The 11,461-nt window shown below is 54.1% G+C and overlaps 2 protein-coding genes across 6 annotated transcripts in view; one reads left to right on the top strand and one right to left on the bottom strand.

Moving 5' to 3' along the window:
• Window positions 1-6,882: 6,882 nt before the first annotated feature.
• LOC112445916 (basic proline-rich protein-like) lies at window positions 6,883-7,194 on the bottom strand. The gene has a single exon (XM_024989865.1). The coding sequence runs from the start codon at window positions 7,192-7,194 to the stop codon at window positions 6,883-6,885; it is 312 nt and encodes a 103-aa protein (XP_024845633.1).
• An 8-nt stretch (window positions 7,195-7,202) lies between these two features.
• The window catches only part of HDAC4 (histone deacetylase 4), a 291,684-nt gene continuing 287,425 nt past the window's right edge, over window positions 7,203-11,461 (top strand). For all 5 annotated transcript variants that reach the window (XM_059885255.1, XM_059885254.1, XM_059885252.1 and 2 more), the window contains exon 1: window positions 7,203-7,500. The gene's annotated coding sequence lies outside the window, so the exon portion shown is untranslated. The remainder of the gene's footprint in view (window positions 7,501-11,461) is intronic.

Raw genomic sequence — 11,461 nt, 5'->3', positions numbered from 1 at the left:
ATGCTTTTGAATTGTGGTACTGGGGAAGACTCTCGAGTGTCCCTCGAACAGCAATCAATCCTAAAGGAAATCAACCCTGAATATTTGTTGAAATGACTGATGCTGAAGTTGAAACTCTAGTACTTTGGCCCCCTGATGCGAAGAGCTGACTCATTGGAAAAGATCCTGATGCTGGGAAGGATTGAAGGCAGGAGGAGAAGGGGACGGCAGAGGATGAGATGGTTGCATGGCATCCCTGACTCAATGGACACGAGTTTGAGCAAGCTCCAGGAGACAGTGGAGGACAGAGGGGCCTGGGTGTGCTGCAGTCCATGGGGTCGCAGAGTCAGACATGACTGAGTGACTGAACAACAACAACAAATCCATTCACACCCTTTCCTCTTTGTCTTTGGAGTCTCCTTCTGGTCAAGGCTTTTCCTGCCCGGGCTTTTTGGTCCTTCTCTTTGACCAGAGAAGAGGGGCCCCTGACCTGGACTCACACTCTCCAAGACCCCCTCTGCCCCTCCTCCAGCGGGTCTTACCCCCAGAGTGGGAAGTGTGTGGGGCGGGGTGCTGGTTCCCACCTGGGGCCCAGGCTCCCCGTTCCAGGTCTGGTTCTAGTAAGTAGAGCCTCAGATTCGCCCTCCAAATGGCAGAACCCATTCCTGCAGCCACGCAGGAGCCTCTTCTGCAAGGGAGCACTCGCCCCTGTCCTGCCCTCAGCAGATAGTTCTGGCCAGTGGGACAACACAGCCTGGCATCGACCCTCCCTACTTCCCAGCCCCCTGTCCCCAGCCCCTCTTTCCATCACCCCAGACCCCTGGGATCATGGCTCCAAGCAGCTGCTGGTGCTCAAGCCCTGTGTTAGGCTCTGCTCTGGGGGACCTAGGCTAAGACCCTCAGCAGTTAAACCCCTCCAAATGCCCTCATGCTCAAATGGATTTTCTCATCCCCCATTCACTCACCTGCAATGGCATCTCACGAGAACCCCTTCCAGGCGCCCCTACCTCCGGCCTCTGGGTCCCCTTCTTCCTCCTGCTGTTTACATGCAACCCTCCTGCCCACCCCCTCCTGAGCCTCCCTCCTCCTATGACTGCACCTGCCTCCACACTGCCGACCTCCAGATTGTATCTCAAAACCTGAGACGGCTGCAGACAAACACGGAAGATGGGGTAGCCCTCTCTGGCAGGTGTCGATGGGAGGGACCTGGCGAGGTCTCCTCCACCCAACAACGATCAGAGCCCAACGCCTGGCTGGGAGGAGCCCAGCGGCCTGGCACACTGTCAGGCCGCAGAGAGAGGTGCCTGGAAGAGACGGAGTCCTCAGGGCTGGGGGACGAAACTTGAGCCCACCTCCTAAGACCCCTGCACACACCACCCTCTCCAACTTGGCAGCTTCTCCCACCTGTCCTGCAGTCCTGCGCACCACTGACTGGCCTGACAGAGTCTCTCAGCTACTTGCCCCACATGTTTCTGGGTTAATTTCATGTCCTTTTGGAGAATCTTTTTTTTTTTTTTTACATGGAAGTAATCCATGTGCACTGGAGAATTCAGAAAGGCTAGGATGAGCAAATGGAGAGCAGCACCTTGTGTGAAGCAAGCCCTGGAACTCTGATGGATGTCTTCCTGTCTCCTCCGTGTCTACACACGCTCGTGTTTATAAAACCTGTACTGAGCTGTGATGATGTTTAAAGCTCTTCCTTGTCACTTAGAACTATCGTGTGAATTTCTTTCCATGGTATTAAGTCCCCTATTTTTGTAAACTTGGAGACATACAGATATCCATATATCTTCCAATCACTGTTGGATGCTTGTAGGTAAGTCTTTATCAACATCCACATTTATTGTGTTAGAATGAAGCTCTAGAGGTAGGGGGTCACAAGATGAAAATATGCAAAACGTTCCGGTAAAATAACTAGTGTGTGTCTAGTTAAGTACCGGTCTGAAGGTTTCTGCCCGTTGACACCTGCTGTCAAGGTGTAACAGTGCCCACTTCTTGGCATTTGGTGTCATAAAACAGGTAGATAGGGCACCAGACTTCTCTTATTGTTAGGAAGTGGGGTGTTTCATCATGTTCACAGGGCATTTCTCCCTTTGTGCTCCCTCTTCATGTCCCAGCCCGCCCCACTCTTGGAATGTTCATCTTTGTCTCTCTTCTTGAATGCAGCGTACCTGTGAAGGAGACCAGGCTTTCCTGAGACACGATGACCTTCCCCAGTCATTCGTCTGTTAAGCTAATTTGTCTTTTTACGCACCGGGAGTCCCCTCTCCTCCCCTTACTCCAGCCCCGTATCGGGGCCGTACTGCCTTCAACGCTCTTCCTTTTGAGGTTAAGATCTCTGTGACGGGCACAGCTCTTAAATCTCAAGAGTTTTGCTCAGTGTTCACCCCGTGTGACTCCCAGCCCAGTAATGTGTCTCCACCGCTTCAGAGAGTGCTCTTATGCCTGGTTCTCAGCTGGTCCCCTGTCTGCCCCACCACAGAACCAGGCTCCTGACTGCCAGCCTCATAAACAAGGAGTGGTTCCCGAAGTTCATGTTAATGGAGTCATGTAGTATCTAATCTTCCGATCAGATGTTTTTTTACCACGTTTTTGACATCCATCTATCTGTGATCTGTGTCAGTAGTTCATTCTTTTTGTTACTGAGTAATATTCCCTTGCAGGAATATGCCCCAATTGAGACTTTATCTAGTTCCTTGCCGATGATACCCCAAATTATAAATGTAACATAGTCAAATTTATCAACATCTCCCTTTACAACTGTTGGCAGTGTCCTATTCTGTAACCCTAGAGATATGTCAACTAACAACTTTTTCTTAATACTTCTATGGCCTTTATTTTTTAACACTTAAATCTTTACTCCATCTAATAAGGTAGGAATTCAACTTCATTCATTTCTCTCTGAATGATTGACAAGGGTCCTACCACACCGTTTTCTCACTGATTTGAAAAGCTGCCTTTATTATATTTTAAATCCTTACAAGAGTGATGTTCAAAATATTTAGAAATTGGTACTTGCACAGAGCACACATACTGGCTGGATATCTGATAGAGTTCTTCCACTTGCTTGGGGCTGTTTCTTTTACTTTCTATTATTTTCCATCGATCTCAGCCAGGACCGAGCAATTGTCATTATGGAGCCTGGATAATACATTTTGTTTTCTGGGAGCAGTTTCTCTCTGATTTCTCTCCTTTTGGACTGTTCTCAAATGTTTATCCTTCCAGCTGAACTAGTCAACCATTCTGTCCACTCCCACGAAGTTCCATTGGGATTTCATGTTACCTTTAGGTATTGAAAATGTTCTTTTGCTAACGTAGATTGGGAAATTTCCATTGTGTTTTTCTAATGCATAAAAAGGGCTTAGCACAATGGTTGCCGCATGGCAAATATTCAATAAATATTAACATATATATCAGTTTTTTATCCCCCCTGCATGGGTCACAGCCTTATCCTGGCGCAGGGGCTTGCGTAACTCCATGAAGCTCCTAGTTCTGCTGTGCAGGGTCACCAGAGATGGACGGGTCTCAGTGAAGAGTTCTGACAAAACGTGCTCCACTAGAGGAGGAAATGGAAAAACCACTCCGGTATTTTTACTGAGAGAACCCCATGAACAGGATGAAAAGGCAAAAAGATACGACACCAGAAGATGAGCCTCCTGGGTTGGAACACGTCCAATATACTACTGGGGAAGATCTTTATAACTGACCACCTTGCTGTACTAATTCTAGATTTTTAACTTAATTTTTTCTGAGTCTTTGGTGGCATCTTTATTTTTGAGCAAAGGACTTTAATTAACACCGGGATTTGTGTTCTTCGAGTTGGGACCCTGTGCAACGCCTTTGTAGGAAGCCTCATGAGGACGGCACTTGGCATCCTGGCCATCCCTCCGCCTTGAACCTCAGCCCCAGCCTTAGAGACTCCTCTCATAGTGTGCAGACCTGCGGTATTGAGCTCTTGCTACCTGCTGTGAACAGGTCTCCTTCGGCCAGACGGTGTTTCAGAGATCTGTGGACAGACACAGCTGCCCAGGCCCCCACATTCCTCTTCTGCAGAAGAGGGAATTGGGCCTCATCCTTGCCAGGCCCTCACTCACCTGGAGGAGCTCTTGGGACTCCCAGGAGGCCTAAGTGGCAGAGAAAGGAGCCTACTCATTTCTGGGCTGGGATTCTACCTTTTAACGAGTCTGGCTTAGAATCCACATCCCAGAACCCTTGGTGGGACTTTTCCTTGTGGCCCGTCTCTCTCGTTATGCACTTAAATGAGTTTTACTAGACATATAGGCAGCATTTTCTCCTGACTGTTGTACACATTAAATCATCTGTGAAATGACTTTGTACCTTGATTTTTATCTAAATGTTCCTCAGCCTCTGGCCTTGTTTCACCTTCCATGAAAATCTGATAAGGGTACTGCTTCCATTACTGCCCAGGTCACTAGTAGTCATCTCCTTCAGCTGTGTCTGTTTTAAATTTTTGCCATTCACCACTCATTTGCTTCAAAGTTAAGCTAGCTTAGGACAGGCACTACTATTTACACTGCCCAAGGTTTGCTAATCATTACTTATTATTTCAAGACATTTTCAGTTCAGTCCAGTTCAGTCGCTCAGTCGTGTCCAACTCTTTTCGACCCCATGAACGGCAGCACGCCAGGCCTCCCTGTCCATCACCAATTCCTGGAGTCCATCCAAACCCATGTCCATTGAGTCAGTGATGCCATCCAACCATATCATTCTCTGTCATCCCCTTCTCCTCCTGCCCTCAATCTTTCCCAGCATCAGGGTCTTTTCAAATGAGTCAGCTCTTCACATCAGGTGGCCAAAGTATTGGAGTTACGTATTGCAAAATACTTTTTCATTTTGAAAATTGTGTTTTAACCCATGTAGCTACATTTCTCCTAAGAATCACCTACCAAGGATATTAAAACCAATCTCTGCTCATTTCCAAACGGAAAGGCCCTCATAAGGCATCACGGGTCTCTGTCAGCATCCTATCCATTCACTTTGTCAGACTCTGTCTCTAGGGTATTCTAAGATTGACAGTTAAACTGGCCTATTCTCCAATTTAAACTCTGAAGAATTTAACAAAATAATCACAAAAGATGACACAAAGTAGTGATTTTTTATTAAAACAGAATTCCTTCTACTTTTCTCCTCTGAAAAAGCATCTGGGCCAGGAAACTTGGAAAAGCTCAAGCTTTAAGCCAATCAGTGATGAAGGTTATCAGTGGCTTTTTTTCTCGGTGTAACAATGGCTAGAGGGTGTAGGCTCAGCACCCTCCCTTAAGGCAATGATCTCTGATAACATCATCAGTTTTAGCAGTCTGTCCACCCGATTTTTCTTCTCGACCAAGTTCTCCAGCTAAGAAGTGTTCCTGTTTTATCCTACCTGCCTGTATGTATATCCTCACCTGTGCTGCTGTGCTTAGTCGCTCAGTCGTGTCTCCTCTCTACGGCCCCAAGGACTATAGCCGGCCAGGCTCCTCTGTCCTCGGGGATTCTCCAGGCAAGAATATTGGAGTGGACTGCCATGCCCTCCTCCAAAGGGTCTCCCCGACCCAGGGATCCAACCCAGGTCTCCCGTACTGCAGGCGGATTCTTTACGGTCTGAGCCACCAGGGAAGCCCATCCTCACCTACGACTCTGGTCTTCGGTTTCACGTTACAAAGCCTGTCACCTAAGGACATTTTACCTTTGAGGGGGAAAAAACACCCTTGGATGCAGTGCTCAGGTGAGCTCCCCATATTCTGCTTTCTAGGAAAAAAGTCGCTTTAGTTGAAACACAACACTGTTATCTAACAACATTTGGCTGTTAAATCTCAAGTTTTTTGAGCACGGGTCACCATGTTTGGTGTGACATATCCTGAAAGGTTCAAAGTCTCTTGCAAGGAATCAAGTTTCATGGAAGCGAAGTCATTCTAGAACCATAGAGATCCCATGCAGCATTTTTACTACAGCAAGCTTTTTTTTTTTTTTTTAATAAACAAAACAGTTCCGCAAGGGCTGCAGTTTGAACACCACTGTTTTAAGTGTTTTCTTCTCTGGAGGCTCCATCCTTTGCAGGAGCATCCCCCCCAACGCTGGCAGGGCTATCCCCACGCAGGTGTGACACTCGGGATGGGCTGCTCAGTGGGCTTCACAGCTCTGATCTCGCCGCAGACCCCATCACGCCCTCCGGGGGTGCGGCTCAACGGGAGTCTCTGAAGGCCTCGGCAGGGCACAGCACAGACGCTGAGCACTCGGGGTGAACGGATTGGCCGAGACCCCCGCCCGAGGTGCACGCGCGCCCGGAACGACCGGAAAGTGGGTGGGAGGACGTTTCTGCGGCCTCCGCCCGAGACCGGAAAACTCGGACCGGACTCGAAGAGCGCTCGCGCTGCCCCTGGCCCTCCGCCGGCGCAGGCGCACTGCGCTCGTTCCGCGCCCGCCGGGCAGGCCGGCCGGCCGGGCCCCGCGCCCCCAAAGCCGCGTTCCCGCCGCGGGGTAGGGCGAGGCCCTCGCGCCTGCGCACTCGGCCTTCGCACCACCCTGCGTCGCCGGGAGCAGGCCGCACCATGTGACCGCTGCCCGTACCCAAGATGGCGGCCGTGGCCGGGCCTCACCGGCTCCCCTCTTCAGCCCGCGCCTCAGCCTCCCCTCGCCAGAAGCGTGGCCCGTCCGGCCCTCACCGCTGGGCCCTGCGGCGCAGCTCTCTGGGCGTGGCGAACGAGGCTCGCCTGGGCCACGGCCCGTGTTGACTGTCACCACCCGCCTGTACTCCCAGCACTTTCCCAACAGTCCCGCGCCCTCCAGCTGGTGCCTGGAGCGTCCTCTGATAGCCCCGCCCCTGGGATTGGCAGCTTCGGCAGCCAATGGGGACCAGGAGGCGGGCGGGGGCGGAGCATCCCTGGCATTCGGAGGGCGTTGGGCCTAGCGAGTTGGAGGCCGCGGGGCCGATGGGCGGGACCAAGCGGGGCTGTTCCCGCGACCCCCCAGTGGGCCAATGGGAGGGCCGCCGGGCGCCCAGGGAGGGCGGGCAGAGGGCGGGGCCGAGCCGTAATTGACGAGCTCTTCATTAGAAACCGGGCGGGAGGGAGGGGCCCGCGAGGGGAGGTGATGCAAGGCCGGTGCAGCCAATGGCCGCAGGGCCGACGGCGGGAGGGCGGGGCCGGGGCCGCTGACGGGCGTCGGAGCTGGCCTATCAGCGCCCGCCTCAGTGCCGGAGGGGGGGAGCAGCATCATGGTTCAACGTGGGTCAATTTTTTGTGAATGAGGAGGGGAGGTTGTGGGGCCGCCGCTTGCGGAGCACCGTCCCCGCCGCCGCCGCCGCCGCCGCCGCCGCCGCGCCCGAGCCCGCGCGCCCGCCTGCCCGCCCGCGCCGCCGCCTCAGCCGCCTCAGCCGCCTGGGCCCGGCGCGCCGCGGCCGCGTCCCCGCCGTCGCCGCCGCCCGAGCGCCCGCCCGCCCGCCCGCCGCCGGCGGTGGTGGTGGTGGTGGCGGCGCAGGCTGAGGAGATGCGGCTCGGAGCGCCCGCCGCCGCCGCCGCCGCGGTAAGCGCTGCCCCGGCCCGGCCCGCGGGCCATTGTCCGCCCCCCGCCCGCCCGCAGGCCGCCCGCCCGCCCGCCTCCACGCCCCCGCCGCCCGGCCCGGCAGGTGGACGCCGGGGGTCCGCCCGCCCGGCCGGCCTGGCCCCGGCCCGGTCCCGTGCGCCCAGGCCGCGCGGCCCCGCGGTCGTCCGGAGCGGAGCCGGAGCCCGTCCCGGACCTTCCCTGCTGCAGCCCCCCGGCCCGGCGGGGGCCGCCCGCGGGGCAGGGGCGCAGGACGGCCGGCGGGCCTCCCCGGGGCGCCCGCTCCCGTCCAGGCCGAGCCCTCGGCAGGTGGGCCGGGGGGCTCCGGAGCCCCGGCGGGCGCCGTTTATATAACTTTGTCGAGGCTGTGAGTTTGCAGAAAAACGTCCCTCCCGGGGCTGGCGGGCGGGCGGGCGGGCGGGGGTGCGCCGTCGCCGGGTGTGTGTGCCCCGGACCGGAACGGCAGGGGTGGGGCGCCCGCGACCCGAGGGGTGCGGGCAGGCCGAGCCCTGGGCCCCGTCCTGCCCAGGTGACGGGAGCCGCTCTTGGCGGCATCGCAAGCTCACACTGTGGCATCCGAAGCAAATTATCTCGTATTTACATTGAGCGTTGAATTATTTGACACTGTTATAGCAGGAGATCGTGCGTATCAGTCGGAAAGGCCGGGGGTGGAACCCAGTGTACTCATTTAATGCACATCAGAAATTTGTAATAACTTGCAGCAGCTGATACGAGTGTTTTCTTTATTGCATGTTGTAAATTGACCTGCTGTGACACAATTTTCAAATAAAGTGTTGCAGAAATTAAGCTCAAGTTATTTTAAAACTAATGACTTTCTTAACTAAATCCTAATTGCATTACTGTAGAGACCTACCTAATTGCTTGCAGCAGCTCTCTGCCTGCCCTGGGCGAGGGAGGGAAGGGGCCTGTGGAGTTACTTTCCTTCCCTTCTTCCCTCCGCTCAGGCTTCTCTGTTTATTCCCACAAACCACCTAAGCAGGGGAGGCCTGGGAGTAAGCATGTAAACAGCCCTCGCCCAGCGCCAGCCTAGCAAGACTGGGGTTATACTGGTGGGTCTGCACCTTGGCCTGGTTTCACTTTTTCTTCTGTACCGTGATCATCCTGTGGCCTGGAGTTTTAGTTGCTTCTGGTAATTTTCTTTGGGTTGAGCCAGGAAAGGTGGTGGTGGTGACTGGGGGAGGGGGACAGACAGAGGGAGGGAGAGGGATTGAATTAAGAAAACTCAGCTGCTTGTACACAAATATACACTACAGCAATTACAAAGCAACAAAAGTTATTGCAGAATTTTGCGGTCACTATGGCAACACAATTACTCTATTATAATTGGAAATGCAAAATGCCACCCTCTTAGAAGTTTTCATCAGAATGGAGTTTTGGATATCAAAAATATGTGAGATTTAATTTTCTTTTTTTCAGGTAGCTCCTGAGAATTCTCAAATCTGTGTTCAATTATCTATTTTTAAGACCCATCAAGCTTTCCCAGATATTCTACTCCCTGGGCTCTGTGGCATCTTTCCCCAGAACTCACATTTGTGTGGGAGGGAAGTATTTTCCTGCCTTAAAAACACACACCCTGACACATTGTTAGACTTGTATAGCTTTCTGTGTTCTGGGCTTTTATTTTAAAGATTAAATACCTTCCTAAAGAGAGCAGTAATCAATCAGAAAAGAAGCACGGTTTATGCGGCAGGCAGATGTAACACTGCCCTCTTTAGGGTTAGTTCTCTGTCCTGCGATCGGAACTGGCAGCAGGAGAGCCCTGGGCTGGGGGTGTGTGCGGGGGTGGAGGCCTGCTAGGCCTGGGGACCAAGGACAGATGTGGCCTCAGCAGCCCTGAGCCAAGAGGGAATGTTCTGTGGTCAGCAGCTTCACAGCCATGCGAAATAAAAATCTCTAGATGCCATGTTCTCGGAGGCCTTGGGGGCCGTTACTGTAGCAAGATGGGCAGGACAACATGGCCCCTGGGCCACGTGGGTCCAGAGCGTGGAGCTTGGCTCAGTGGCCAGAAGCGTGCTTTCTAAGGATGCCCCTCGTCGTGTTTACCAGGAGGACTCCAGTTCTGGAAGTTTCCGCATGTCGTGGGGTTGCTGCAGTTGAATTTCGTTCTAACTCTTTGCTTTTAACTACTGCATATTTATGTCCAGTAATCGACTTCCATTTTCCAGCTGCATTGTGAGGTTTCAATGCAGCATGAATGGCTTTGAATTCTCATCCTTTGATGTTGGGGGTGGCACCCGAGGAAAGGCGACTTTGTGCCGTCTTAATTGCCAGAGCAGAAGAAACATTTCATCACTCCTGGAAAATCCGTCCCTACCGTTTTCTATTGAAAACGGCTGGGCTTTCATTGCTCAGAAGCTGCCATGAGCTATAGATTGGTACCTGATGGAGGGAGCAGGGGAGATGCAGAGAGTGGGGTACGGCTCCGCTGGGGGTGGCGGGTTGACGGCCCCTGGACCCGAAATCCCTGCTGGGGATCAGCTGCCGGGAACCCGCATTAGCCCCACCTCCATGGAAGCTCCCTCGCTCCGTGGCCTGCAAAGCTGAGCCCGAGTCCCCACTGTTCTAGCCGGAGGGCAAGTTCTCCCCAGTGGTTGCGACCCTTGCTGGTCCTGGGGCGGGGACTGGGGAGCCAGTCTGGAGGAGGCTTGGTTTGAGTCTCAGATGGTCAGTTGGGATACGTTGCGGTGTGCAGTGGGTTGGGGTCTTTTGGCCTAGAGTTAGAGAAAAGCAAAGGGTCTCTGATTCAAGTCAGACGAGGAGCCCTGTGTCAGAAGTGATGCTGCATCTTCACACCCGTCAGCAACGTGTGTTCACAGGCCGTTTCTTTGGGGAGACGTGTCACCGAGCTCAGATCAGCGGGTTCTGTTAGGAGGTCATTTTCTTCTCTTGGGCTCGTGTGACTGAGGAGATGGGGTATGTGGCTCTGTTTCGGGAGCGGGGTGGGCTCTCGGCCGCCTTCTCTGACTGATGGGCCTTCTTGGTTCCCTCCAGTGAAGGGCCAGGGCCCCACACAGGGTGCCTCCCATCACGGCGGGGGCGGACTGGCCCCTGTATCAGCAGAGGTGGAGCCAGCCTGGTTCTCTTTCCTAGTGAGATGACACTCGTCCACTTGATCCTTGAACAGCGTGAGCTTGAAGCACGTGGGTCCACTTATCTGTGGGTTTTTTCAGTGAATACTACACAATCTGCTGTTGTCTGAACCTGGGCTGTGGAGCCGTGGATACGGAGGGCTGACTATAAAGTTATCTTTGGGTTCTCCACCGTCTGCGAGGCTGGCACCCCTCTCCCCCATGGTGTTCAAGGGGCAGCTGTGAGTGTAGCTTAGCCCAGTAGCTGCCGTCTAATGAGCAGCTACGTGGGGCCATGTGCTGTCGTAAGTAGTCACCATGGGCACCCCGCTTCTCTCCCCACGGCCTCAGGAGGTGGCCCCTCTTGCCACACCCGTTTTGCAGAGGAGGGACCTGAGATGGGCCTGGAAACGTTGCGCCTGGTGCCCTGCTTGTGTTAAGCCCCCGAAGCTGACTCCTCCTCTTCCACGCCTCTGCTTCCGGGCCCCTGGTAGTCTTGAAGCTGAAGTTCAGCATCGTCCGTGGAGGTGTTTGGGAGAGCATAGCCTCTTCGAGAAGAGGACCGTTCGGAACACCTTTAGGTGTAGTTGTGTTGGGTGGTATTGGAGCGGTCATAGGTGATTCTGTGTTTCGTAGGGTTTCTTGCTGTCTTCTGTGCTGTGTGTGTGGCGCTGGGAAGGCTCCGGACAGTCCTGTCGGCCGGCGGTGGTTGGCCCCACGCTTGGCTCTTCTGGGGCTGCCTGCGGGCGGGTGAGGGTGGGGGGCCCCTGGCGCCCATGCCCACTTCAGCCAGAGCACAGTGGCCTCCACCGTTCTGTCTGTGGGATTGCCTTGGAAGAGAGCATCCCAAAGAC

This window comes from Bos taurus, chromosome 3 (assembly GCF_002263795.3).
Source record: "Bos taurus isolate L1 Dominette 01449 registration number 42190680 breed Hereford chromosome 3, ARS-UCD2.0, whole genome shotgun sequence".
In the NCBI taxonomy this organism is placed as follows: domain Eukaryota; kingdom Metazoa; phylum Chordata; class Mammalia; order Artiodactyla; family Bovidae; genus Bos; species Bos taurus.
Note: the sequence above shows the minus strand (reverse complement) of the source record. Positions and strands in the feature narration are given on the sequence as shown.